Raw genomic sequence first — 24,799 nt, 5'->3', positions numbered from 1 at the left:
CTTACTGATTGATTGATGGAGAAATGGATGAGATAAGGGAAGGTATGATGGACAGAGAGATGGATGTGTAGAGAAAATGAGAGATTGTATAGGTGGGTGAGTAGAAGGAAGGAGATGATGGATGGATAGATTAGTGACTGGAAGGAAGGAGTGATTGCTTGGATGAATAAGTGGAAGGAAGAGGAAATGAGCGAATGGGTAGGTAAGTGATGCAGAGATAGGTAAATGGGTGGGTGAATGAAGGGAGGGAGACGTGGGTGAATGAATGGATGAGCTGAGGGAGGGAAGGAAAGAGGGGTGGCTGAATAGATGAATGAGTGGAGGGAAGGGGAGATGATAAATGAATGGGTGAGTGAAGCTAGGAGAATGAATGGGTGGATGAGTGAATGGAGGGAAATGAGTGGAGGGAGGGGAGATGGATGACTGAATGGAATAGTGGGGAGGGATGGACGGAGGGAGGGGCTGGAGGCCGGGGCAGCTTCCCTTCTCTCAATGACCTTAGTACGTAGAGGCGCCCGTGAAGGACAGAGCCCTGTCTCCGGCTAGGCCCGCTCGGCCCGCCTCAGTGGCAGGGGGCGACCGAGAGGTCGGGCTCCTAGCGGCGCCGCAGGCGGGAAGGAAGAAGCAGAAAGGGGCGGGGCGCTCGCTGGCTGGGTCGGCTGAGACCAGTGGCTGCCCGGCCCAGTCCGGTGAAGGCGCTATGATTTTCCCTTGGCTGCTGCATGGAAGCTGGAGAGGCGGGAGACCGAGGGGGGCGGGGAAGGAGGAACGCCTCCCTAACAGCATTCTGGGCCTTGTAGGCTCTCCCCGCGTGTACCCTTAGCTTGTCTTTCTCAGGGCCCGCAGCATACATACATTTTGCTAGACCTTTGCATTTATACTCTTTAGGAGTCTCACCTGGAGAAAGAATGATTTTGACAAACAACACTATCTATAGTAGATCCTTTTCCTCCCCACGGCGCTCCCCTCCCTTAGGTCCAGACTACATTTCCCAGGCATCTTGTGAGAAGGCCCCCTGGAGACATGGCGCTTTGCACTGTGGGTGTAGTAGTTTCCGCTGGATTCAGGCTTCCGCACCCCGGGTTATCCCGGTGCCGAGGACCGGACTACATTTCCCTTCAGACCTCCCGATTCCCCTCGACCGCCTCGGCGGAGACATTTGCGAACGGAGTGTCTCCAAGATGGCTGCTTGGGGAAGGAGGCGCCTTGGCCCGGGCAGCAGTGGCGGCAGTGCCCGAGAGAGGTGAGCCTCCGGGAGCCGCGGCTCTCCCCGGGCCGGTGGCGGAGGGCGTGGGAAGCCAAAGGGAAGCGAGCGGCGATGGGGCGGCTGCGGCGCCGGCCTCTTCTCCGGTCCTCCGGTCAGTTCGTTGGGCTCCTCCTTCCCCCCCGCCCGCCCAGTCCCCCTGCCTGCCTGCCGACGGGCGCCTGGAATCTGGGCCCGAGGAGAGAAGCCGGGGGATGCCGAGCTGCGCGTGCCGGCCTCGGGCGCCTTCAGCGGGGTCTGGGGTACGCCGCCGCTGCGGGGCGGGGTGAGCGGCGCTGGTGGGAAGCGTGGCCCAAGTTCGGGCTGCGGAGAGACGGGTTCGTGCGGGCAGGACCCGAGGGCAAAGCGCCAGCGGGCGGGCGCCTGGTTTCCACCTGGGCCCAAGCTCGGGTTTGGAGCGGAGCGGACGCATGTGGTCATCTACAGCCCCGCTTCCCGCCCATCCCCCACGTGGGGCGCGAAAGGGGCTCTCGGTGGGGTATGTGTGTGTATGTGTTGTGAGTGTTCATTCGCGCGTGTGTGAGTGCGCATGTGGGTCCGATCGTTTGGGAGTTGGGGAGGCCGGAGAAGAACCAGTGACAGAAGCAGGTCAGCCGCGGGAAGGTCAGTGCGAATGTGCACGTTTCCCGGGCCAGGCCTTAACCCTTTCCAGATATGAGCCCGCGAGGACGGAGATGCCTCCCACCCTTACCCCTCCTCCTGGGCCAAGGCATCTTAGGATTTGGTTAGGTCGCCCTTCCAAACAGTCCTTCCAAGTGACCTTTTCCTACCCGCCCGGGACTCTGGTCTGCAGGCAGAAATGCGTTTCCTTTTTGCGGTAGCCGAGTTGTCATACAAAATCGGGGAAAACTGGTTTTTGCCTCTAGAAACGACCCTTTTAATAGGAATGAATCCAGAAGAACCCTGTCCTGCCCCTGGTGCTTGGTTAGTCGTGCAATTCTGGCTTCGGGAAAACTTTTTAGTTACTTGTGTGTGTGCCTGTGCATGTGCGTGTGTGCCTGTGTGTTTAAACAAAAGAAACGGGTCACTTAACTGTGTCTTAACCAAAGAAACGTGGCTCTTGTGCAGTCTGTTAGCCTATTTGGGATAATTGGATTGGGAAAGGAAAGAAGATAATTTGCTTGGGTTGTTTTATATTTATGTTGAAGGATTTCCTGTCACCAACATTTTACATATCTCTTTGCTGTCAATTGCTATCACTCTCCTCACCTGCAGATGTTTGCAAACTTTCCTGGATATGCCGTGGTAATAGAACCTACTAGCCTACATTTTATAATGGAACTTAAAAGTCTCTAATGTTTTTGTGATTTACTTTTTGCTCCCTCATCAGTGGAATGGAATTGGGGGCCAGCGTTATGTTCTTATTCTGACACTCTTTTCTGGTACTTCTAAGATAGACTAAGACAAAGAGCTATTTTGTTAGTTTGCAGGTGGCATTAGACATAGAAATAATATTCAGATCCCCTATATTTATGGAATATTCATCAGTTTAAAAAACTTAAAGGAACTGATGAAAAAGAATTACACCTTTAGTGAATGTATACAAGTAATGGAAAATGCTGTGTGGGGTGTTTCGTTGCATCTTCCTGTGGACTGTCGGGATTTGAAACCCTTGACTGATCCCAGGAAGTATTGCCAAAATGCCATAGAGAATGATTTGTGCCTTTGAACAACTGTAAATCAAGAATTTAGGAAAGAACCCATTTGATCCAATGGCTCATTCGTAATAGTTTAAATAGAAAAATGTATATCTCCTAGAAACAGGGCATTTGATTTTCTGGTTTCATTTAGTGCCTTTCTCCTTCTCCAATCTAACTTGTTGTGGCTGAAGGTTACCTATTTGTTTTCCTTGTAAACTTTTAGCTAGGGTTCGTTTGGTTAGTAGCTCACCAGATCTCAGCTTCCCTAAAGATCCACCTCCCACTCAAGAAGCCGGAGGTGGAAATATAACACTGCCATCTAGATCTAGCTTGTCAGCTGCTTGCTGTGGCAAACCTACAGATCTTGCTTGGCTGGTGGGAAGACTACTCTCTCAGGGCAGGGCAGATTAATTGATTACACACCACCATAAATTATAATGACTACATGCTATTGGGTCTTATGACTGAAGTAGACTATTTATGGCTCTTTTAAATGACTTTGTTCCATGTCCGGTTTGCACTGATTAAAATTAAAGCTCTAAATTTCTCATTCATTTTTAAAACCACTGGCTGCATTTACCTGACTGGCCATCTGGTTTATGGTGGAATTTTGAAGAAACTTTGTCTAGTGTGTGGGGAGTGGAGACCAAGAAAATCTAATGCAATTACTAGTAGTTGTAAACACTGAAGTTTGTATTATAATGGAAGGGCTAGACTTTCCATATATGGTATCACTGTTAGAGTTTCTGTACATCCATTATGGTACACCTGAAAGAAGCTATTTAAGCTACATTTACAATGCCTGTAGATTTTGGATTTACTTTGATAGAGTGTAACAGAGGGGTGGAAATAGTGAAATGATAGCTGTTTGCATGTTGCTTTGATCTCCGTTCTAGTTGGATTCTTAATAATTCCTTCTTACATATTCCATTAAATCTAGGGATTCAACCATGTTTATAATGAAGAACAGCAGACTCTGAGCTGTAACCTGAATTCTTGTCTAAAATTCAGCACACTGGCTGCAAGAGCACCAAACAGAATGCCACTTGTTCCGTCGGAATCTTTGAGACAAACTTGCACACCTAGGACAGAACAGTGCAGGTATCTGTGTGTTCTGCAATACATGGGCCAACTTGGAACAGATCACAGCTCTACTTTCCCTATGTTTGCTGCTTAGACTTACGCAGGGGCCTTAAGAGTTTGCTTCCATCAGTGATGGTTTGAATGTGAGTATAGTCATTTGTTTGGGGTTACTTCTTTATAGTTGTCTGAAAATAGATTTTCTTTGCACCCTGTCCTTTTTTGCTGCTATTGCAGCTACTACTAGTATAAGCCTTCAAAACCAGAGTATTAACAGGCCTTATAGGTAAATGGGGTTCCAGGGTGGTTTCAAATTTTATTTTTCCAGGGTTAAAGTCATTTCCTTACTAAGCCAGAGGTGCCTCTTAAAAACTTCTTCCCATTTACCCTCTCCACTACTTTAGGATTCCATGTTATAGAATCATCCTTTAAGAAGCAGATGTAGATGGGACTATTTTCAGGTCTCTCAGGATCACAACTTATTTAAGTGGAACTTGACTTCTTCCTCAGCGGAATCTGAAGACTGACTCAAAACTGTCTTTGATTTGAGTTAGATTTTGATGGTGATATGGTAGTATTAGGTTTCTACTCATGTTGAATATGTTGGTCATTAAAGTGAGGGACTTTAACTACAACAAAACCACACTGGCATGTCCTCGGAAAGTTGGCTGATGCTCCTTAGTTAGTTTACTTTTGTCCTGATTGGCTTCTTTCATTTTAGGTTTGTAGATTGGAAAGCTGGAAGGCACCTTTGAGAGCTCTGGTCTGTCATCTCTTCAGAGAAACTCTTGATCTTTCTATAAATGACTTTGTGGTAGAACTTTTCCATGACAGATTTGGAAAAGCCCACCAAGTGTATTTTTTACTCATGACTATAGAGGATTAAATCCAAAGCCTTTAGATGTTTGAAAAATTCTGTGTGGTGTTCTGCTTAGCAATCCAAACAAAGGATAGCTCATACTTCACTGAAGTAGACACCCAGTTGCTGTATTCAGATTCCTGGAGTTGGATGTGTCAGTTAGAATGTGCTTGGGTTCATTTTAGTTCAAGGTTGGAATTGAGGTGCCTTACCAATTTATGAGATGAAACATTGATCCTAATTTATTCTGACAAACTCCTGCCTGGTGTAAAAAAATTCTTATTTTTTATGAGTGCATTAATTGTCCAGTATCTAACCAAAAAATTTTAATGCTTTTTTGATGTCTGATTAGACATTTCTGAAATAAGAATGGTCAGTTAAAAGCACCTCTTTTGAGGCTCAGGAAGCTGAAAATGAGAGAAATGAAGAATCTGGACGTTAAAGGTCAAGTTTAATTTACTTTTTAACCTTATGAAGTCATTGTTCATCAATCAACAAACTGAAGTAATTTTTTTTTTAATCTTTTACTTTCTATCCTAATAACAGTTTGCCCAGGGTCACATAGCTAGGAAGTGTCCGAGGTCAGATTTGAATCCAGGTCCTTCTGACTCCAGGCCTGGTACTTTATGTGCAACCTAGTTGCCCTAAGTGATTTAAAAAAAAAAAAAAAAAAAAAAAAAAAACGAGTAAAGGAAAAAGATGGGTAGAACCTCCCCTTTCAGGAGATGTTCTGGTGATTTGATAGTTCCATCTGCCTTACTACCCTCTTCCCAGTTTCACCATAACATATGGTGACATTTCCTTTAGCCAGCAGATGTTTATTTCTGATATCTTAATATTACTTATAAGTCTATACGTGCCTAAAGGGGACAGGTTATGGCCAAAAGAAGCCTTGGCCTCTACTTCTTGGGAACTAATAGACCCTCTCAGACCTACCAGAGCTTACATTTCTCTGGAATATTACCAATGTACAGCACTCTTTTACATTCCCTCCTCTAGGCCCTTATTTCCCAATATCTGCTCATGTTTCAGTAGCATGTAAGTGCCATGCATGCTTTGGTTGCAGCAGTTGCCAGTGGAAAGAACAGGAAGATATTTTTCCTGCACCCTTGTTTCTCTTAAAGGGTGCAAAGTTGGGGTATCTGGAGTAAGGCAACAGTTGGTAGGAATGTTAACATTTGGGACTTTATACTACACAACTCCCTGCCTTGCTGGCCTTTCATTTTGCAGTAAATAACAGACGAATACTCACTTTGATCATTTTTTTCTATGCCCCAGAGGGAACATATAGAACTGACACTTGGCCTCTAATATTTCAGGATACCAATTCAGAGTAATGCTGTTCTCAGTAATGTTGTTCATATTACAGGCATGTTTCATTGTATGTACAGATGCTTGCAAACATTTCAGTTCTATTTGCTTGGATATGTTGGGTCTGTGGAATTTACAGGATAGGGAAAAGATACAGATTTTTGCCCTGAAGTTTATAGTTAAAAGAATAGTAGGTGAATTGGACAAATAAGTCATGTGCCCACACACTGGACATTAAAGGTTAAGCTTAACTTTTTTAAGCAGTAGGCTCAGATGAAGTCATTGTTCTTCAACTTGCATACAAAGAAATATAGGTCTACATCTACAGGCTTCCTTTCCATGTCATATAAATTCCATACACTAACGGGCAGCTAGGTGGCTCCATGGGTAGAGAGCCTTATAGACCTAGAGTCAAGAGGTCCTGGGTTTGTACCTGGCCTCAGATACTGCTTAGCTGTGTGACCCTGAGCAAGTCACTTAACCCTGAATATCTACCGCTTGCCGATATTCTGTCTTAGAGTTGATACTAAGACAGAAGCCAAGGACCTAAAAACAAATAAGTAAATAACATGCTTTGTAGGTTTAGGAAATTTCAGTTTCTAAGTTGGCATTGTCCTTAGCCCAATTCTACTAAGCCACTTACCTGCCATTATTTGAATTGGCCTCAGAGTAATGAGATTGGTGTTCAGAAAATGCAAATGGATTTCAGAATTCTCCAAATATTGTTAGGAACACTACCAAGTGTTTGAAAGCTATATATGCACGTGTAAGTTACTCTGCTCACTGATCTACCATTAATGGAGAAAATTAAGAATTTACAGTATGTAGTGATAGTAGCAGAAGTGAATTGGACTGTGTTCAATTTCTGTTGTATCCATAAAAATGACACGAAAAGGTTCATTTGAATTCACTTTTAAAAGGCATCAAGGTGGAGCTGGGAAGTTCCCAGTTCTGTGCAGGCCTGTACAAAGGGTAAAGACCTTTGGGAATGAAATGCCAAAGATAAACACAGGTCTGACTAGATTAGAGAGTTTACCCAAAACCATGATTTTGGATGCTCTGAAGTATGGGAAGACCAACTGGTGAAGGCAAAAGTGTTCTTGACAGGTGTTTGATTTCATGCTAATGAACATTTACACATCTGCACTTGTTGGTTGTTAACCAAGAAATTGAAAAGGGGGGTGGTAGGGTTGGGAGGCTGGCAAGAGTAATTAAACAAGTGTATTTTAGTTAATGTTGGTTTGTTTGTTTTTTTTTTTCCTTTTACCCTTCTATCTTAGAATCTATACTAAGTATTGGTGCCAAGGCAGAAGATTGGTAAGGACTAGACCTTGGAGTTGTGATTTCACAACTGTGTGATTAGGGTTACAAAGCCAGTTAGTGTCTGCAGTCAAATTTGAACCCAGGATCTTCAGGCCTGGCTTTCTATCCATTGAGCCATCTAGCTGCCTATAATGTTGATTCTTAGCAGACATTTAATATCTGTAGTGAAATTTATTTGAGATTATCATCTTAGCTTTTGGAGATATTTGTTTTTTGTCAGAGAAACAAAGCCCCCAAAGATACAAGCTTTTTATTTGTAAATTAAATATTGGGAGAAAGGGAAGTTGGCCAGTAGTACTTGGAAAGAGAAAAGTAACATTTTGACTACATCTTGATTTTGCTTTAGGATTCATTTAGGTTATGTAAATTTTCTTTAGAAGAATATTGTATGTAGTGTTGGGTGATGGCTAGAAATTAGAAATAGCACCCTCAGTGGAGCAGAAGAACTATTTCATTTCTTAGCTAAATCAAGATGAAAAATCAGTATCAGGAGTTCAAAGCTGAACCAACAAACAGCATGAACTTGGCAGCCTTTAAAATCCTAATGATTCACTTTAGTAGTGGCAGAGAATTTTAAAAATGTGATCTTAATGGGTAGTTGCAAACACTGTCTGCTCTGATCTAAGTAAGTTCTGACCGAAACGTATTTGTTCTCTAATTTTAATATGTTGATTTCTCTTTACTTGTCCCTTATAAAATTCTGGAAAGCCAATTGATTCACCAAACAGAGGCTGCTACCAGAAAGGAGATGGGCACAGAGACAAAAATAAAGCAGCCTTTGCCCTCAAGGACTCCTAGGCAGAGGTAACGGGCTGAGGGATGCAGCATGGACACATGGAAGTAAATAGAAGGTGTATTCAAAGCAATGCAAAATAATTTCAAGAGATAGAAATCAGTAACAGTTATGGGGATCAGTGGAGTTGGATCAGAATTGTGCCTTAAGGACTTGAGGAGAGGAGTGCGTATGTCCCCAAAAAGTAAGAGATGGAATGTCCTGTGGAAGGAAGAGCTAGTATGCCAATACACTATAGAATCAGTTACAGAATTTCTGGATATCTGGAGAACTTTACAAGCCTGGCTACAGATTATATGCCTGTTTGTAGAGTGGCCCAAGCAGGTTTGGAGTGGTATATCTCTGGAGGAGAGGTAGGGTGTGAAATTTCTTCCTTTCCAGCCAGGTCTGGGCTAATTCCCATCAGGTAGGATTAGGCAAACTCTTTGCAGGTCCCTAGGTGGTGCTACCATTGCCTGTCAAGCCCCAATCCCTGCTTCTTGGGCTGAAATCATCTTCCTGGAGCATTTCTCTCCTATTTACTGCTCACCCTCAGAGCTTCTGCTATCTTTTGTTGGGTGACTTCCTCAGCTGAGCTGCACTTTCCTTGATAAGAGGATTGTTTTTTTCCCCCAAGTAGAAACATTGATAAGCTAGACCAGGATAGCAAGTTAGAATTGGTAGTAAGATTTAGTGATGAATAACCTTGAGAAAAGATGGGGGGGAGGGGGAAAGGCTTGATGACTGTCTTCAAGTATTTGAAAGGCAGGCAGGGAGAAAAGGGATGAGACTTGCTTTGTGCTGTGTCTCAGAAGCCAGAAGTAGGAACAGTAGGCAGAAATTTAAAAGAAATTTGAAGGGAAAATGGCCTTAGATTGTAATGGTCCCAAAGTACCATAGAATGCCCTCTGGAGGTAGTGAGTTCCTCCTTTGACTTTGTTGGTGATTGCTTTGTTCTGCTTTGGGATGGATTTCAAAGACTTGTGATTCTGTGACCTTTCATTTTGGGTACCCCTCCAGTTCACATTTAAAAGGACTTTGTTGAAGCTTTTGAACATTTTATAAGTCCCATGTTTTGGTTCTATGTCAACAGTTAGTGTCCCGATCTTTTGTCTTAGTGGAGGATCCCCTATTGCTTTTGAGGGACTTCGGAAGAATGCCTGATGGCAGGGTACAGTTTTTGTTCCTTTGTCTCAAAATGCTAAATATTTGTTTTTAAAATATTTTATTATAGTGTATACACATTAATATACATTGGATTTATCTTTAGTATTTTTATTTGCCTATAAACAAAACACCAAGAACCACACAAGTTTTATTTTATTTTCACGTTTAGAATGTAGTTTAGAATGTAGGGTGGTGTAATCGGACTGGTTAATAATTATATATTACCTCCTGATAAAAAAAAGGTATTCTATTCACAAAGCTGCCATAAATTGTTTGATAGTTGAGGGAATACAAATTGTCCTGGGATGGGAAACTTCCCAGTTTCTTCTTTCTTTCCTTTTTTAAAAATTTAACTCATACCTCCAGTCTTAGAATCAATACTGTATCTGTTCCAAGGCAGAAGAGTGATAAGGGCTAGGCAACGCAGGTTAAGTGACTTACCCAGGGTCCCACTGCTAGGAAGCATCTGAGGCCATATTTGAACCCAGGACCTCTCATCTCTAGAACCAGCTCTGGATCCATTGAGCCACTTAAGCTTCCTCCAACTTTCTAGTTTCCAAGCAACTGATGTCTTTTATTAGCTGTTCCATTAATTTCATCAATCATTTATTTCTTCAGTAATAATAATGAATTCTTCAAAGGAATCCAAACTGAACACATTAGCTTGTTTACTTCTCCCTGGTTTTTTCACGTCGTGCCCTAGAAAAATAATTTTTTGTCAGTATCTTTCATATCATCCCTTTACTGAAAGCAAAACTAAGTCAGAAAAGTGGCTATTGCAAATGAAGCTTGCCGAGTGCTCACCAGAAGAATGGCAGGAAACTCAGAATTAGAAGAGTGGGATTGGGCTGAGGACTGACTGCCTAAAGATGTATGTTTTGCAAGAGAAATAACTTTTCAGTTACCATGGTTTTGATATGTAGTCTTAGGAAAAGTAAACAATATTTCTCATTACATCTAGAACAGCTGTTGAGAGCCACACATTAAGGTAGGGGTTCTTAATGTAGGATCCATGAGTTCGTTTTGTTTTTCTTTTTACACTTTGGCAACTATTTCAATGTAATTTGGTTTCCTTCATAATCCTATTTTTAAATTTTTATGCATTTGGAAATATTATTAAGTAGTCTGTAGGCTTCACCATACTGCCAAAGGAGTCCACCACACATACACAAAAAAGGTTACTCCTGCCTCAGGGGAAGAAACTAGACTAATTCATTTGGAGAAGTTGAGGCTTTGGCCAACGCATCTTAACAAACTTTGGTTTGAGACATTTGTTTCTTACAGAGATTCTTTGATTAAAGAGGTCCTTTGGGGATAGTGTTTAGAATTTCTTGATTCTCAGACTTTAAATCATTGGTCCCTAGACTTGGGACATTATCTCTAAGTGGGTCACATAACTAAATTTGAAGCAACTTCTCTTTTTTCTTTATAAAGTAGTACTCTTACTTCTTCACTTTTTGATCTCTTCTCTCCCCAGGGGTCATGACCCCTTTCCTTTTTAACCAATGGATTTGAAAATCCTGAGAAAATGTCTAGGTTTTGAGATCTTTAGAAGTAAGACTAATTTATGCAAAATCCTATTCGAGGTTTCTACCTGCTTATTACAACTATTAATTTGTCCCTCAAGAAAGGACTGAAAATGATAGATTTAGACTGCTATTTTTGCACTGTGGACAAGCTGTTTTGGCAACACATAGTTGGAAGCATTCTAACAACCAATCATATTTATGTACCCCAAGTGCCTTTAGGGAGCTAATTTGTCCTCACAGCACAGTGGTTAGTCTACCACCTGGTTAATTCCCATGATTGCTACCTTTAGAGTATACAAAATTGAATTATAACACACAATTTAATTAGAATGGACTAGCCTATTTTAGCCAAAATTAATTAACAGTTTCATTCCCTGGGATAAAAGAGTTATTTCTAGGCTCCCGTACACACTCAACTCAAACCTACTGCTTCTTATTGTAATGGGCCAGCTCTGTACCTACACTGTGTAATGGAGTTTATATCCTGTGACAGCTTTATCTCCTAGGATGCTTTTAGGAGCAGTTATCAGTCCATTAATAACTACTTTTCATTTTAATGTGAGCATGTGGGAGAGTTAATCAGTCGTTTACCAAATTAACTTGTAAGTAGACGAAAGCTAAATTTTGCCTCTTGGGCTAATTTCTGCCTTTAAAAAACATTAATATTTTTAAAAAGGTATTTTAACCTGAGAGTAACAGTTGAAACCTACTATTTCAATAACAAACGTGCCCTTTTTCTTTTTTTTCTATGACATTTCCAGTTTACATATCTGGTAACATTAGGCTATAATTGCTTTCTTATTTGTGTTGAGGGGAAGGAATTGATTTGGTTTGGGGGAAACTAAGTAGCAGAGTAAATTCTTTGTTATAAGGGATGGCTCTCTGGGGAAGGTATACAAGGGGAAATATAAGCAGAGTAAAAACAAAAAAGATATATTTTAACAAACTAAATGGCAGTCTTCCAGATTTTGAATCAGAGATCTGTTTAAATTTCATCCTATATCATTAATTAGGAAAATGAGTAGCTTTTAGTCTACATCTTTTGTGTAGTTTAAGGGTTATATTCCACATGACTTTTTTTCTTTATTGCATTCAGGACAGTATCTCTTTTAGCCAGCTCCTAAGAGATCCATCTTTATTAGTTTGTAGAAAATAGTGATGACTAGGAGCTAGCATAGTACGTTAAAATTATAGCAGACTCTCCTTCCTTGATAGGGGTCTGATGTAAACTGATGTGTCAGGGAACTATTGTAAAGAGCATGTCTTGACTTAAACATTGTGTTTGACAAAATTTCTCATGGTATTCTTGTGGATAATATGTGGACAAAAGGAGGAGCAGGGTTATAGTTGCAGCATAGTTAAAGGTAATTATGAAATTGAGCAGCTAGACCCAAAGAGTGTTGAATGATGGGTCAGTATCAGATGTCTTAAGCTTGTTTCAGTGCTATTCTGTAGTCGACATTTGTGTCAGGTGATGAAAGGAGGTTTTATCAAATTTGAAGAGGCAATAATGAAAAGCTAAGAATAGTGAATATATTGGTTAATAGAAGCAAGACTTTCAAACATCTTAATGGGCTGAAACAATAAATGAAATCAAATAGATGAATGTGAAGTCCGAAGATTCAACAAAATTCACTGTATAAGTGCTGAATGGGGCGAAATGAGCATTTATATTAAACAGACCAGGGCTCAATTGGCCCAAATAAGTGTGACATCTCCTAGAAAAGCTGAATGTAGTCTTGGACCATATTCAAAGTGTAGTTCCCAGAACAGGGAAGATACTAATTTCACTGTTCTCTGAGTTGATGAGATCACACCTTCAGTATTATGATCAGTTTTGGAATTCATATGATGTGAAGAAGAGATTAAGTTCCTGAGGATAGTTTAACCTATAATGATTGGGGGGTAGGGAGGAGCGGCATGGAAATGCATACCTATCTGTCTGGTTTAAGGGCTATCATGGGAAAGGGGAATAAGTTTAATCTTTGTAGCTTCTATTTTGAAGTACAAGGACCAATGAGTAGAAATTATAGGAAAAGCAGCTTTTTGCTCAACATATGGAAGAACTTTCTAAAAATTAGTTGCCTGGGAGTGGAAAGTGATATAGTGAGCTGCCTATCACCAGATATTCAAGGCTAGATGTCTATCCAGGTGGAAAGTGTTGGACTTAAGAGTTTCACGACGGAGACATGAGTTTGAATTCCACCTCAGATGGTCCAAATCTATAAAAGGGAGATAATAGCACCCACCTTACAAGGTTATTGTGGCTATCAAGTGAAATGAGATGTATAAGATGTTTTGTAAACCTTAAAGCACTTACCTAAATGTATTTAAGGCATTTATAAAAACATTTTTATTATATCCATAGTGAAGCTTTTTCTAATTTTACCGCATCATCCCCAAGTCTTCAAAAAATAAGTGAATGATTATGTCTCATTTTCTTATCAGATAATGTCTTATTTGAACCTTGAATTTCCCTTAGAAGCTGTCTTGGTACTCTGTTTAATACTTGGTTGCTGTATAAAATTGAATACAATGGAGAATTTTCCTTCAGTGGTCTGAAAATTGAATGGGATGATCCTTTCCAGTTTCCATGATTCTGAAATGCCCCATGATAAGTGGTGGCTGATAATGGGATATGTTCTGGGGTCTTAATCATAGTGAATAATTGTCTAGTTTCTGTTGAGCAAAGTTTTGGTGACAAAATTTTTCCCCTCGTTCTGACATATGTAAAGTCAAGAGATCAGAAAATTCAAGTTAATTTGTCTCCAAGGGAAGCAGTTTTCAAATTGAAAAACAAGACGAAATATGTAGTAATTAACTTTTCGTGGGTTCTGCTTTTCCCACTCATAATGTCTCGTTTAACATCCTTCAGACTGCTGTGAACAGGTATTTGGACTGCAGTGGAAAAGATACAGTAGGGTTGTTGTTAGATAGCTTTGAGGTCTAGCAATTTGGTCTCCTAACACCCTTACAAGAGGCAGCTTTGCACTCAGTCACCAAAAAACTAAATTGTACTGTTGTACTCTTTGTTCTTAGAGACAAAAGAGGACTTCCTTTGAGCAGGACAGGGCGTTATACCTTACCTTTTATCAGTATACTGACATTCAGCATAGAACTCCTTTTAGGGATGTTGCCATAAATAATAGTGAATTTAGTATTGTGCTTTTTTTTTTTTTTTTCAGTGTGTTAAAAGTTGACAGCCTATAGAGGCACAGCTCTCCCCCAGCTTTTTAACCGAATCCAACATTTTTTATCTGTTGTAGCAGGGCAGAGCTAGGTGTGGCATAAGTTACAATAGGAAGTTTTCCTAGACTTTGGTCCCCTTTCTCCCCTCTTCATGCATTGACTCTAAATTAAGTTCTTTCTAGAGTTTCCCTGGAGACTTGTTGAAGGTGTTGGATCTTTTTACATTTAAACGGAACTTTGCCCTCCCAGTTCCCCACCAGGAAGCTGGCATTGTTGAAATTGAGCAAACCAGGTTCTTTGTTTAATTGTCTCATCTTTCCTCCTGAACAGGGTGACCTTGTCTGCCTCTGAATGTTACATCGTTCATGAAATCTACAATGGAGAGAATGCCCAAGACCAGTTTGAGTATGAGTTGGAGCAGGCTCTGGAGGCGCAATACAAATATATAGTCATAGAGCCCACCCGGATTGGGGATGAGACTGCCCGATGGATCACTGTTGGGAACTGCCTGCACAAGACAGCCGTGCTGGCAGGCAGTGCCTGCCTCTTCACCCCGTTGGCACTTCCCTTAGATTATTCCCATTACATCTCCCTGCCTGCCGGCGTGCTGAGCATGGCCTGTTGCACCCTCTACGGAATCTCCTGGCAGTTTGACCCCTGCTGCAAGTATCAAGTGGAATATGACGCCTATAAACTTTCCCGACTGCCTCTGCATACGCTCACTTCCTCCACTCCTGTGGTGCTGGTGAGGAAGGATGACCTGCACAGAAAGAGACTGCATAATACAATAGCACTCGCTGCCCTGGTGTACTGTGTAAAGAAGATTTACGAGCTCTATGCTGTATGATTTCGGGAGAAAGAGGAGAGAGAAAGAGAGAAAACACCCACAAAAGACAACAATGTATTAAGATTTCCACAGTAACATTTTTTTCCCTCTGAAATGCAGTGGAGACTGGGAAGGTGTTTGGTTTAATATTTGTTATTTTTCAGAATAACAAAATCACTGCTACACCAAGGGATTTTTCAGCTCATTACACCAAGATGTGGTTCTGTAGTGACTCAAGACACGTTCTAGGCTGTGGAAGTCTGATGGAGCAGTGGAATGTTGATGGAAGCAAACTATATCAAGGGGGGGGTGTGAAATGCTTTTTTTGGGGGAGGGGGGAACCTTTTAAGTATATTGTTTAACTGTACCATCCAGAGCCAGCCAGAAGCTATTGACCATTAAAATAATGAGCATTTCAAGTGTTTTCTCTCTCCATGCTTTTATATGTACCTCTTTTAAGGATCAGCTTTAAGACTGTGGCTTACAGCTGAGAGGAATAAGGTTGATCCATCCGAGGGTCAAGTTGTGTTTTAGAAGTTAATTGGTCATGGGAAGTGCCTTCTGCACCAGTGAAATCCATCCATTTGAATGGGAGGTTGAGTATAGTCAACCAAAGGTCCCCATCCAGTAGATTACAAAGCTTTACCTGGTTGCTCTTGCCATTCCACTTTGTTCTGTGGAAGAGAGAAGAGGGGCACTAAACTGACAGCATGGCGCTCATCCCTCATTCTATGGACTCTGCTCCCCAATGATCTCAAGACTTCCAGGAAAGGTGAAAGAAATCTCCTCTTGAAAAGATTAGAAACATGGGGCAACTCGGTGGATAGAGTACCAGGCCTGAAGTTTGCTCTAAGACACTTTCTAGCTGTATGACCCTGGGCAAGCCATCTAAACCCAATTGCCTAGACCCTACTGCTTTCTGCCTTGGAACCAATATTTGTATGGATTCTAAGACAGAAGGTAAGGGTTTTTAAAAAAAAGATTAGAAACTTTTGCTAGGGCATTTATCCTGGGTGATAAATAACTATTTAGTTTGTTCCACTGCTTTCTCTTCTGAGTGGCCAGTTGCTAGGCTGGCATATTTACTTTAGATTTAAGGTTTTAAAAAAATCTGTCCAAAAGTCCAATCTCTAGAGCTGAATGCCCAAAGTATTCATATTTTTACTTGGCAAGTCGTGGTCTGGGTGGCAAGAGGGTATCAGGTATAGATTAGCTTTTGAGTTTAACAATGAACTTCTGCAGGCCGTTTGCCACTGGTCACAAGGAAAGTAATCCTCAATAAATCTCTACTTGATTCAGCAGAGCTAATCGAAATCCTGTTGTAATGATGATCTCTCTCAGGTACCTAGAAGCTTGTTACCTACTTGGAAATCCTGTTTTGCTTGAATGACAAATGTTTATGTAACAGGCCCTGACTTGGGAAGGGAGCCACTCGCCCTGTTTGGAAATGTTCTGCCTGCAAATCAAATTTCAGGTGGTGTGGTGGCTTGAAGCAGATAGGCCTTCACTTGAGCAATGGAAGAACACTGTGCCAGCTGAGGAGGTGTTAGGTAGAAGCTCCTACCCTTGAAATAGGAACTGTGTAAAAACAGGTGTACTTGGTTTATCACTACTTCCCAAACAGCATTTAACAAGGTATGTTTTGTTGAGAATAACCCAAATTCTGAAACACCTTCTTATTTACATTTCCTGTAGCCAAGTACAATGAATTAATACTTTTGTGAACAATAAGACAGGAAGTTTTCAGACCCTGGTGTCTACATAAGGACTTAGACCTTGTCAGTAAGGGAACCTGAAAACATCTTATCCTGGCATCTGCTATACCAGACCGTAGCAAATGCTGCTCCTTAATGTGAAAGCTATCCATTTTACTGCATCATCTCACTGAGGAGTTTTTTAAAAAGCAGATGATTCCTCATTTGCAGTGTTAATTTCTTATTTCTAGATATGAGGTATGGAATAACAAGCATGTCCTATAAAGCCAACATATCATGCCAGCCCGGGTGTAGTTTTAGGTCATGGGAACATAAATTTGCATGTTTTTAAAATTTTTATTTAATGAATTAATTTAGAATATTTTTCCATAGTTAAATGATTCATGTTCTTTTCTTCCCTTCCATCCCCACCTCCTGCAAGCAATGAGCAATTCCACTGGGTTTTACATATTTCATTGATCAAGACCTATTTCCATATTAATATTTGCACTAGAGTGATCATTTAGAGTTTATATCCCCAATCATATCCCCATTGAAACATGTGATCAAGCAGTTGTTTTTCTTCTGTGTTTCTGCTCCCAAGTTCTTCCTCTGACTGTGGATAGCATTCTTTCTCATAAGTCCCTCAGAATTGTCCTGGGTCATTGCATTGCTGCTAGTAGAGAAGTCCATTACATTCAGTTGTACCACAGTTTATCAGTCCCTATGTACAATGTTCTCCTGGTTCTCCTTTCACTCTCCATCACTTCCTGGAGGTTGTTCCAGTTCACATGGAATTCCTCCAGTTCATTATTCCTTTTAGCACAATAGTATTCCATCACAGCAGATACCACAATTTGTTCAGTCATTCCCCAATCCGAAGAGCATCCCATCATTTTCCAATTTCTTGCCACCACAGAGTGCAGCTATAAATATTTTTGTACAAGTTTTTTTCCTTATTTCTTTGGGGTATAAACCCAGCAGTGGTATGGCTGAATCAAAGGGCAGGCAGTCTTTTAAAGCCCTTTGGGCATAAGGGAACATAAATCTTAAGTGTGAATTTTTACATTTGTGGGGGGGAATGGATCATAAAGAACATATCATTGATGTTTCTATAGCATATTGTTGCTTTAAAGTACATGATAAAGGGGGTGGGGCTGCTGGGTGGTTCAATGGATGGAAAGCCAGGCCTAGAGATGGGAGATCCTGAGTTCAAATCTTACCTCAGACATTTCCCAGCTGTGTGACCTTGGGTAAGTCCCTTAACCCCCATTGCCTAGCCCTTACCACTCTTCTGCCTTGGAACCAATACATAGTATTGATTCTAAGACGCAAGGTAAGGGTTTAAAAACCAAACCAACCGTGAAATGTATTAAGAGGTCGTCTAGGTGGTAGAGTAGAGCACTGAGCTTGGAATTGAGAAGACTCATCTTTACAGGTTAAAATCTGGCCTTAGACATTTAATAGCTGTGTGACCCAGGGAATTTCACCATTTGTCTCAGTTTCTCTTCTGTAAAATGAGCTGGAGAAAGAAGCGACAAACCATTCCAGTATCTTTGCCAGGAAAATCTCAAGAATGAGATCAGTCAGAAACAACTGAAATAATGGAACAATAATCTACATTATCTCATTTGAATTTAAAATGACCTTAATAAATTGTGCAATAAACTTTTCACAAATGATGAAGCTAAGGCACAAATTAGATTTGCTCCAGGTCACCCAGCAACTGAAAGTTAACCTACCTTGAGTTGCTGATATGAGTTAATCTAGTTTTATTCTTTGAGAATAAATTTGTTTGAGAAGAACAAAAACTTCCCAGCTTTACACATTTAATCATCCTTTTCTAGATTGAGTAGAAAAAAGGACCTTTAAAATAGTTTGATCTAATCTGAACTTTAGCCAACAGACTTAATACATTTTTGAACAAGTGGAAGCTTCCAATGATGGGAGGGAAATCCGTTATCTCCGGAGGCAGCACATGGCACTTATAATTGTAATAATTAAGAAGGGTTGATTCCCCCCCTGCTCCCCACTTATACTGAGCAGAAATTTTCCTCTCTGAGGCTTCCACTCATTACTCAATTCTTATGTTCCAGGGCCAAGCAAAACAAATCTAATCCCTCTTTCACATGACAGCTCTAACCGCTTGAAGACAGCTATCATGGCTCTATCCTTCTATCTTTCACCACCCCCTCCCAAGTCTTCTCTTCTTTCCAGGCTGATGTGGTTAGTTCCTGTAGCCAAACCTGGTATGGCATGCTATTCAGTCTCCTCATCCTGGTCACCCGCCTGGACCTTTTCCAGCTTGTAAATGTCCCTGACACTTTCCAACTTCACAGCTCTTTATATTTCATAATTTATTCATTGAACAAACATTTATTGAATATGCTAAACATACTGTTATGGTCTTTGCCTTAATGCAATTTAGAGCAACTTGCTTTTCAGGGCCTTCTGTAACCTCATAGCTTGTTGAAAAATTATGGACAGGGGCAACTAGTTGGCAAAGTGGATAGAGTCAGATCTAGAGTCCAGAGGACCTGGGTTCAAAATCTAAGATACTTCCTATGTGACCCTGAGCAAGTCACTTAACCCTAATTGGCTAGCCCTTACTGCTCTCTTCTGTCTTATTATCAATTCTAAGACAAAAAGTAAGGTTGTGTGTGGTTTTTTTTTTTGTATCCTTCCCTTCCATCTTGGAACCAGTACTTGGGCTCCAAGGCAGAAGAGCGCTAAGGGCTAGGCAATGGGGGTCAAGTGACTTGCCCAGGGTCACACAGCTAGGAAGTGGCTGAGGTCAAATTTGAACCCAGGATCTCCTGTCTCTGGGCCTGACTCAATCCAGTGAGTCACCCAGCTGCCCTGTTTTTTTTAAAAAAGAAATCATTGATAAGAATCATATTGTTCCTGATAGCTAATCAACTCCATATATAATTTTAGGGGCTCCAGAAGCCTGGTGCAACCAGCTCTATAGGAAGACTTTAGATGACTATTTTTGGGGTCCATGGAAGGCTGGTAATCAGTAAATCTATATGAGATAGACAAAGTAGTTTATATAATCTAGGACTTGGGAAGAAAAACATGGGAATTTGATCAAGTACTAGTTTGTAAATTCTTATGCTTTTTTTAAAGTTACTTTTTTGTGGAAATTGGTAGAAGAGCTCTTCAAGTTTTATAATCCAAATATTGGTAGGATGGTTTGATGACTGACTGAAGAGTCAAAAACCACTCTGTTATGTTGGACAGAAGCAACAACAATCTGTTGTTAGCAAGTTAACGGTATATTCAAGTACTCAGTAGGAAAAAGAATTCAATCCCAGAAGCATGGAACCAACGAACTTTGTGGAAATCTGAATGATAAGCCATAAACAATTCAGAAAAGACTCATAGGCAGCTGCCCATCTGTGAGCTTACAAAGCAAGAAAGTTTAAGAGAACCTTCTAAAGATATGGCAGGGGGCAGCTGGGTGGCACCCCAGTGGATTGAGAACCAGGCCTAGAGATGGGAGATCCTGGGTTCAAATGTGACCTCAGACACTACCTAGTTGTGTGACCCTGGGCAAGTCACTTTAACTGCCATTGCCTAGCCCTTACTGCTCTTCTGCCTTAGAACCAATACACAGTATTAATTCTAAGGTGGAAGGTAAGGGTTTAAAAAATAATAGTAAATAAAGATATTGCAAAAGGCTTTATCTATTTGAAAATTCTTGTTACAACTATTCTTTGGTTTAACATCATGAAAACTTTTTTTTTAACCCTTATCTTCCATATTCGAATCAATACTGTGTATGGGTTCCAAGGCATAAGAGTGATAAGGGCTAAGCAATGGGGGTTAAGTGACTTACCCAGGGCCACACAGCTGGGAAGTGTCTGAGGCCAAATTTGCATCTAGGACCTCCCAGTCTCTAGGCCTGGCTCTCTATCCACTGAGCCACCCAGCTGCCCCATGAAAACTTTAAAGAACCACAAAATAGAAGCTTTTCAATACTTATCTTAAAGCTGTTAGCCTAGAGTAACTCTGGGCTCAGCTTTTCCCCCATTTATTTCTTGAATAAAAAACATTTTAGTTAATAAGCATGTATTAAGTGCCTACTACTTGCCAAGTACTGTGCTAAGTTGGGAATACTAAAAAGAGGCAAGACTCCCTGCCCTCAAGGAGTTCACAACTTAATGGGGGAGACTGCATGCAAATACATATATACAAAGCAACCTGCATACAGGATAATACATAATTAACAAAGGGAAGGCACTGGAATTAAGGGATTGGGGAGGCTTCTAGTAGAAAATGGGATTTGAGTTAAAGCTGGGAAGGTTGGTGTCAGAGCTGAGCAGAGAGTGTTCCAAGCATGGAGGACAAATGTCCAGAGCCAAAAAGATGGAATGACTTGTTTGTGGGACAGCCAGGAGGCCAGTGTTACTGGGTCACAATACACAGGAGAGCTACGTAAGAAGCCTGGAAAGGTGGGAGGGTGCCAGGCTATCATGAAGGACCCTAAATGCCAAACAGCATTTTCTTTTTGATCCTAGAGATGACAGGGAGCTGCTGGAGTTGACTGGAGCAATGGTTGGACCTGCATTCTTTTAAGGAAATCACTTAAGTGGCTGAATGGAGAATGGATGGAGTGGGGAGAACCTTGGGGCAGGCCGACCCAGCAGTATGCAGGTGTGAGGTGATGAAGGCCTGCACTAGAGCACTGACGGAGAAGGGGGCAACTTTGAGAGAGGCTGGCAACAGACTGGATATGGAGGTTGAGAGAGAGTGAGGAATTCAGGATGACCCCTGGGTTGTGAGCCTGGAGGCCTGGAAGGATGGTGCTGCCCTCTACAGTAAGAGGGAAGGGAAGAATTTGGAGGGGAAAGGGGGCCATGTTGAGTTTGAGATGTCTGAAAGGCAGTGCAGTTGGAGATGCGAGATTGGAGATCAGCAGAGAAATCAGGGCAGGATAGGCAGAGGTGAGAATCCTCAGCATAATTTTTATATATTTAAATAATAAATATATATTTATATGTGTATAAATATATAGTATAATAAAATTAAATTCATGGGAGAGGGTGATGTGGAGGGGGAACCAAAGAAGAGACAGGAGTTGTCACAGGTGGGAGGAGGACCAAGAGAAGGTGGTTTCCCAAAGACCTAGAGAAGAGAGTGACCAACGGAGTCAAAGACTGCAGAGAAGTCAGAGATTGAGGACTGAGAAAGAGCCACTGGATTTGGCAACTAAAGTAGAAAGGGAGCAATTTTGGTGGAATGATGTGAAAGTTAAGTAAGGCGAGAGAAGCGGGTAGAGGCTTTTTCTCAAAGGGTTTAGCTTTAAAGGCAGAGGACGCATCGAGTGACAGCAGGTCATTTGAGGATGGGGGCTGTGGGCATATTTGTAGGAGAGAATGAGGAGAGGTGACAGAGTGAGAATGATAGAGGGGGCAATCCTGGGGGAGAGGGGTTAGAGGGCCATCACCTGTGTAGAAGAGTAAGGCTTAGCCCTAGTGAGGAGTGGCAGAAGGCAGAAGTGATAGATGAGAAAGAGGGAAGAACTGTTAAAAGGCAGGTGGTTAGGGAAACCTGAGAAGTGTATTACAGAACTATTCGAATGCTTCCATCTGGCCCTTTCCCTTTTTCTTCCCCTCAAAGCTCAGTGTCCTAGTAAGCGTATCTGAGGACTACATGGATCTTTCTAGTCCAGCTTGTCTTAATACACTCCCAACCAACCACCTTTATCAACATACACATTCTTCACTGTCCCTGGATTTTAAAAAACCTTCCAAATTGGAGGTGAGCACAGAAGTGGAAGTTAGCTTACTGGACTTTAAGCGTCGATGAGAAAAGCTCCATTCACTCATCACTTGTAAATGTCCTTGTTTAATATTGCAAATATACAAGTTTAAGGTACAGCTGTACTCTGGGGATATTCACTGAAGGGAAGGATACAATGGAACACTATGGTCATGCTCACCCCTACTGAGAGGAAGTGAAATTACAGCACAGTTTTATTCCATTCAGAATTGGGATCAGAAATCTAACCAGCCTCCAGGTCTCGGGCTTACTGATCGATGTACTGGCTTGTTTCACTTATTAGCTAGTCTCGCTCGCTTCCTGCTGAGAAAACTGGAGAAAGTCTCCCTCCTGATAAGGGCCTAGACAACAGCAAGTTCAAGTGTCTGCAAGTGCTCTGGGGTAGGAAGAGAACCACCTCTTGCATTTTATCTGCTTCCACAACACAACCAAGAATCCCTGGAATGTCCAGGACAGCCTGGGTTGGGGAAGGCTGGAAACCAGAAAAAACACCCCCAAATTCTCCTCCTTCCCAGGAATTGTAACTACAGACTAACCCCTCCCCGCAAGGGGCATGCTGGCTAATTTCACTTCGGGGTGGCCATACTTGGCTGGTCAGACCTGTGGCCTGTGTAGCTAGATGGGGGTGGGGTGGGGGAAGAATCTCTATTTTGGACCCATTAAAGGCAGAAGTCAGTGAACAGAAATAGTTTCTTAAGCCTCAGAACAGAATCTGACCTGCTCACTAGATTTCAAGCCAGTTATAAGAAAGGTGTTTTGGCTCAGAACCCAGGAGTCAGAGAGCTAACAAATTACTTACTGCATCCTCCAAAAGGCTCTGTGCTGCTCACTTTCAGTCACTCCCTTTGCCTAAGGAGATTTCTGAATTCCTGCTTTTGGATTACAGCTGGGCCATAAACTGCCACTAGTAGCTAGTGCTCAATTCCTATCGATGTATTTTAAATATTTGCCACCTTATGTTTATTATGGTATTGCATTGGATAGGGGTCAATCTGACATTTCTCTGAAATTCTAATTTCAATAAAATCTGGGATATGTCAGAAGCTCTGAAGTCCAGGATCACTACAACATTGAGGTTAAATGCTAAGATGATGATTGTTCAGATGCTGAACAATCTGGCACATGATGTTGTGGACCTTGGCTGACCTTGGAGTCAGAAGACCTGAGTTCAAGTCCTACTTCTGAAATATACTAACTGTAATCATCGACAAGTTACTTAACCTTCTCAGTGCCCAAGACTTAACTGCCTAAGAAAACTGCCTGACAAAGAGAAGGAATCTCCACACCTAAAGTTCCTCATACACCTGAATTCACAGGTCAGAATTTAAAAAAAAAAAAAAAAACAGTTGAGCAATTCTGTAAAATGGACAGAAGAAATCATTTTTAAAATGCATAGAGCCTTCCAGGAAGGGCTAGGGATGAGTTGTGTGCTGAAGATTAATAGCCTAAATAACTCTTGATAAGCCAAGGCTTGTCAAACCACTGGAAGAGATAGATATCTTGCTATTTCTTCTGGCCCAAAGGCCTGGTTGATAGGAGAGGGTAGGATTAGCAGCTTGGTTTCTCCAGCAGGTACACATTGTGCCCATCAGACTCTGGCTTGTACTATTCATTTGATTCACAGTTAGTTTCTGGGATATAGAAGTTTCATTCCTTTCCCTTTTGAGCTCAGTTCCTTTTTTCCCTGCCACAAGAGGCTGCCCAGTGATCCGTTGCAAACAGCTCCACCACCTTCCCCACTGATTAGACCTTTTAATTAATGTTTCCATTGGTTCAATTGCTGCGCATACCACAACCAACCAAGATATGGCAGCATGTGCTTGGTCTTGGATGAAGCCTCTCTGAAGTATGACTAAGAGTTCTTTCCTTTCCTTTCCTTTCTGGCTCTCATGGCCATGAAGTAGAAGAAGAGCCGAGGAGACAGAGTTCTCAGGGAGATGGCCAAACAAGGCAACAGGTCTGCCACCATCACTTCCTTCTTCTTCTTCCCCACGGCTGTGAGGACAGCATGAGCCACTTCTGTAGGACTTCTGCCGGTGGCCGTGGTTTTGTCCATAACTAAAAAATAAAGTCAAACAGGAACTCAATATCAGAAACCCTAGTGCATAAAGATTTAAGGAAATGTGAAGAAAGAAAAACAGGCTGATTAAATTTCTCTACAGGGAGGTTACTTGTGCTGGAGGAGAGGAGTAGTGTTATCACTATTCTGTGGTTCTTTGGGGTACATGCTATGGAAGGAAGCACCAGCTGATCAACATCCTAACAGCAAAGAATTTACTGCCCATCTGTAATTGGGCTTATGCTCTCACCACTGCTAGTAACTGCTTCACTTCCCTCTATAACCTTGAGCAATGATTT

General features: G+C 41.7%; 2 protein-coding genes across 3 annotated transcripts in view; one reads left to right on the top strand and one right to left on the bottom strand.

The window, feature by feature from the left end:
• Positions 1-1,142: 1,142 nt before the first annotated feature.
• Positions 1,143-15,365, top strand: TMEM11 (transmembrane protein 11). 2 transcript variants are annotated; one of them, XM_044657408.1, is made up of 3 exons: positions 1,177-1,243; positions 3,845-4,130; positions 14,465-15,365. In XM_044657408.1, coding segments are annotated over exons 2-3 (519 nt in total). In that variant the 5' UTR covers positions 1,177-1,243; positions 3,845-4,128; the 3' UTR covers positions 14,982-15,365. The 2 variants fall into 2 exon arrangements, with proteins under 2 accessions (XP_044513342.1, XP_044513343.1); XM_044657407.1 differs by lacking the exon at positions 3,845-4,130 and having other exon boundaries at positions 1,143-1,243.
• A 7,122-nt stretch (positions 15,366-22,487) lies between these two features.
• The window catches only part of DHRS7B (dehydrogenase/reductase 7B), a 50,572-nt gene continuing 48,260 nt past the window's right edge, over positions 22,488-24,799 (bottom strand). Inside the window, exon 8 of the mRNA XM_044659838.1 lies at positions 22,488-24,499. Within this exon, the coding sequence (XP_044515773.1) occupies positions 24,294-24,499 (206 nt within the window). The 3' untranslated portion in view covers positions 22,488-24,293. The remainder of the gene's footprint in view (positions 24,500-24,799) is intronic.

The sequence above is a fragment of the Gracilinanus agilis genome, chromosome 1, assembly GCF_016433145.1.
Source record: "Gracilinanus agilis isolate LMUSP501 chromosome 1, AgileGrace, whole genome shotgun sequence".
NCBI lineage: Eukaryota > Metazoa > Chordata > Mammalia > Didelphimorphia > Didelphidae > Gracilinanus > Gracilinanus agilis.
This window is presented reverse-complemented; position numbering and strand designations above follow the sequence as displayed.

What these genes read in the sequence shown, in the direction of transcription:
- TMEM11 (XM_044657407.1), top strand. Translation starts at nt 1,182, where the DNA reads ATGGCTGCTTGGGGAAGGAGGCGCCTTGGCCCGGGCAGCAGTGGCGGC. An exon ending in GGCGGCAGTGCCCGAGAGAG is followed by an intron (nt 1,244 to 14,464) that starts GTGAGCCTCCGG and finishes CCTCCTGAACAG; the next exon opens with GGTGACCTTGTCTGCCTCTG.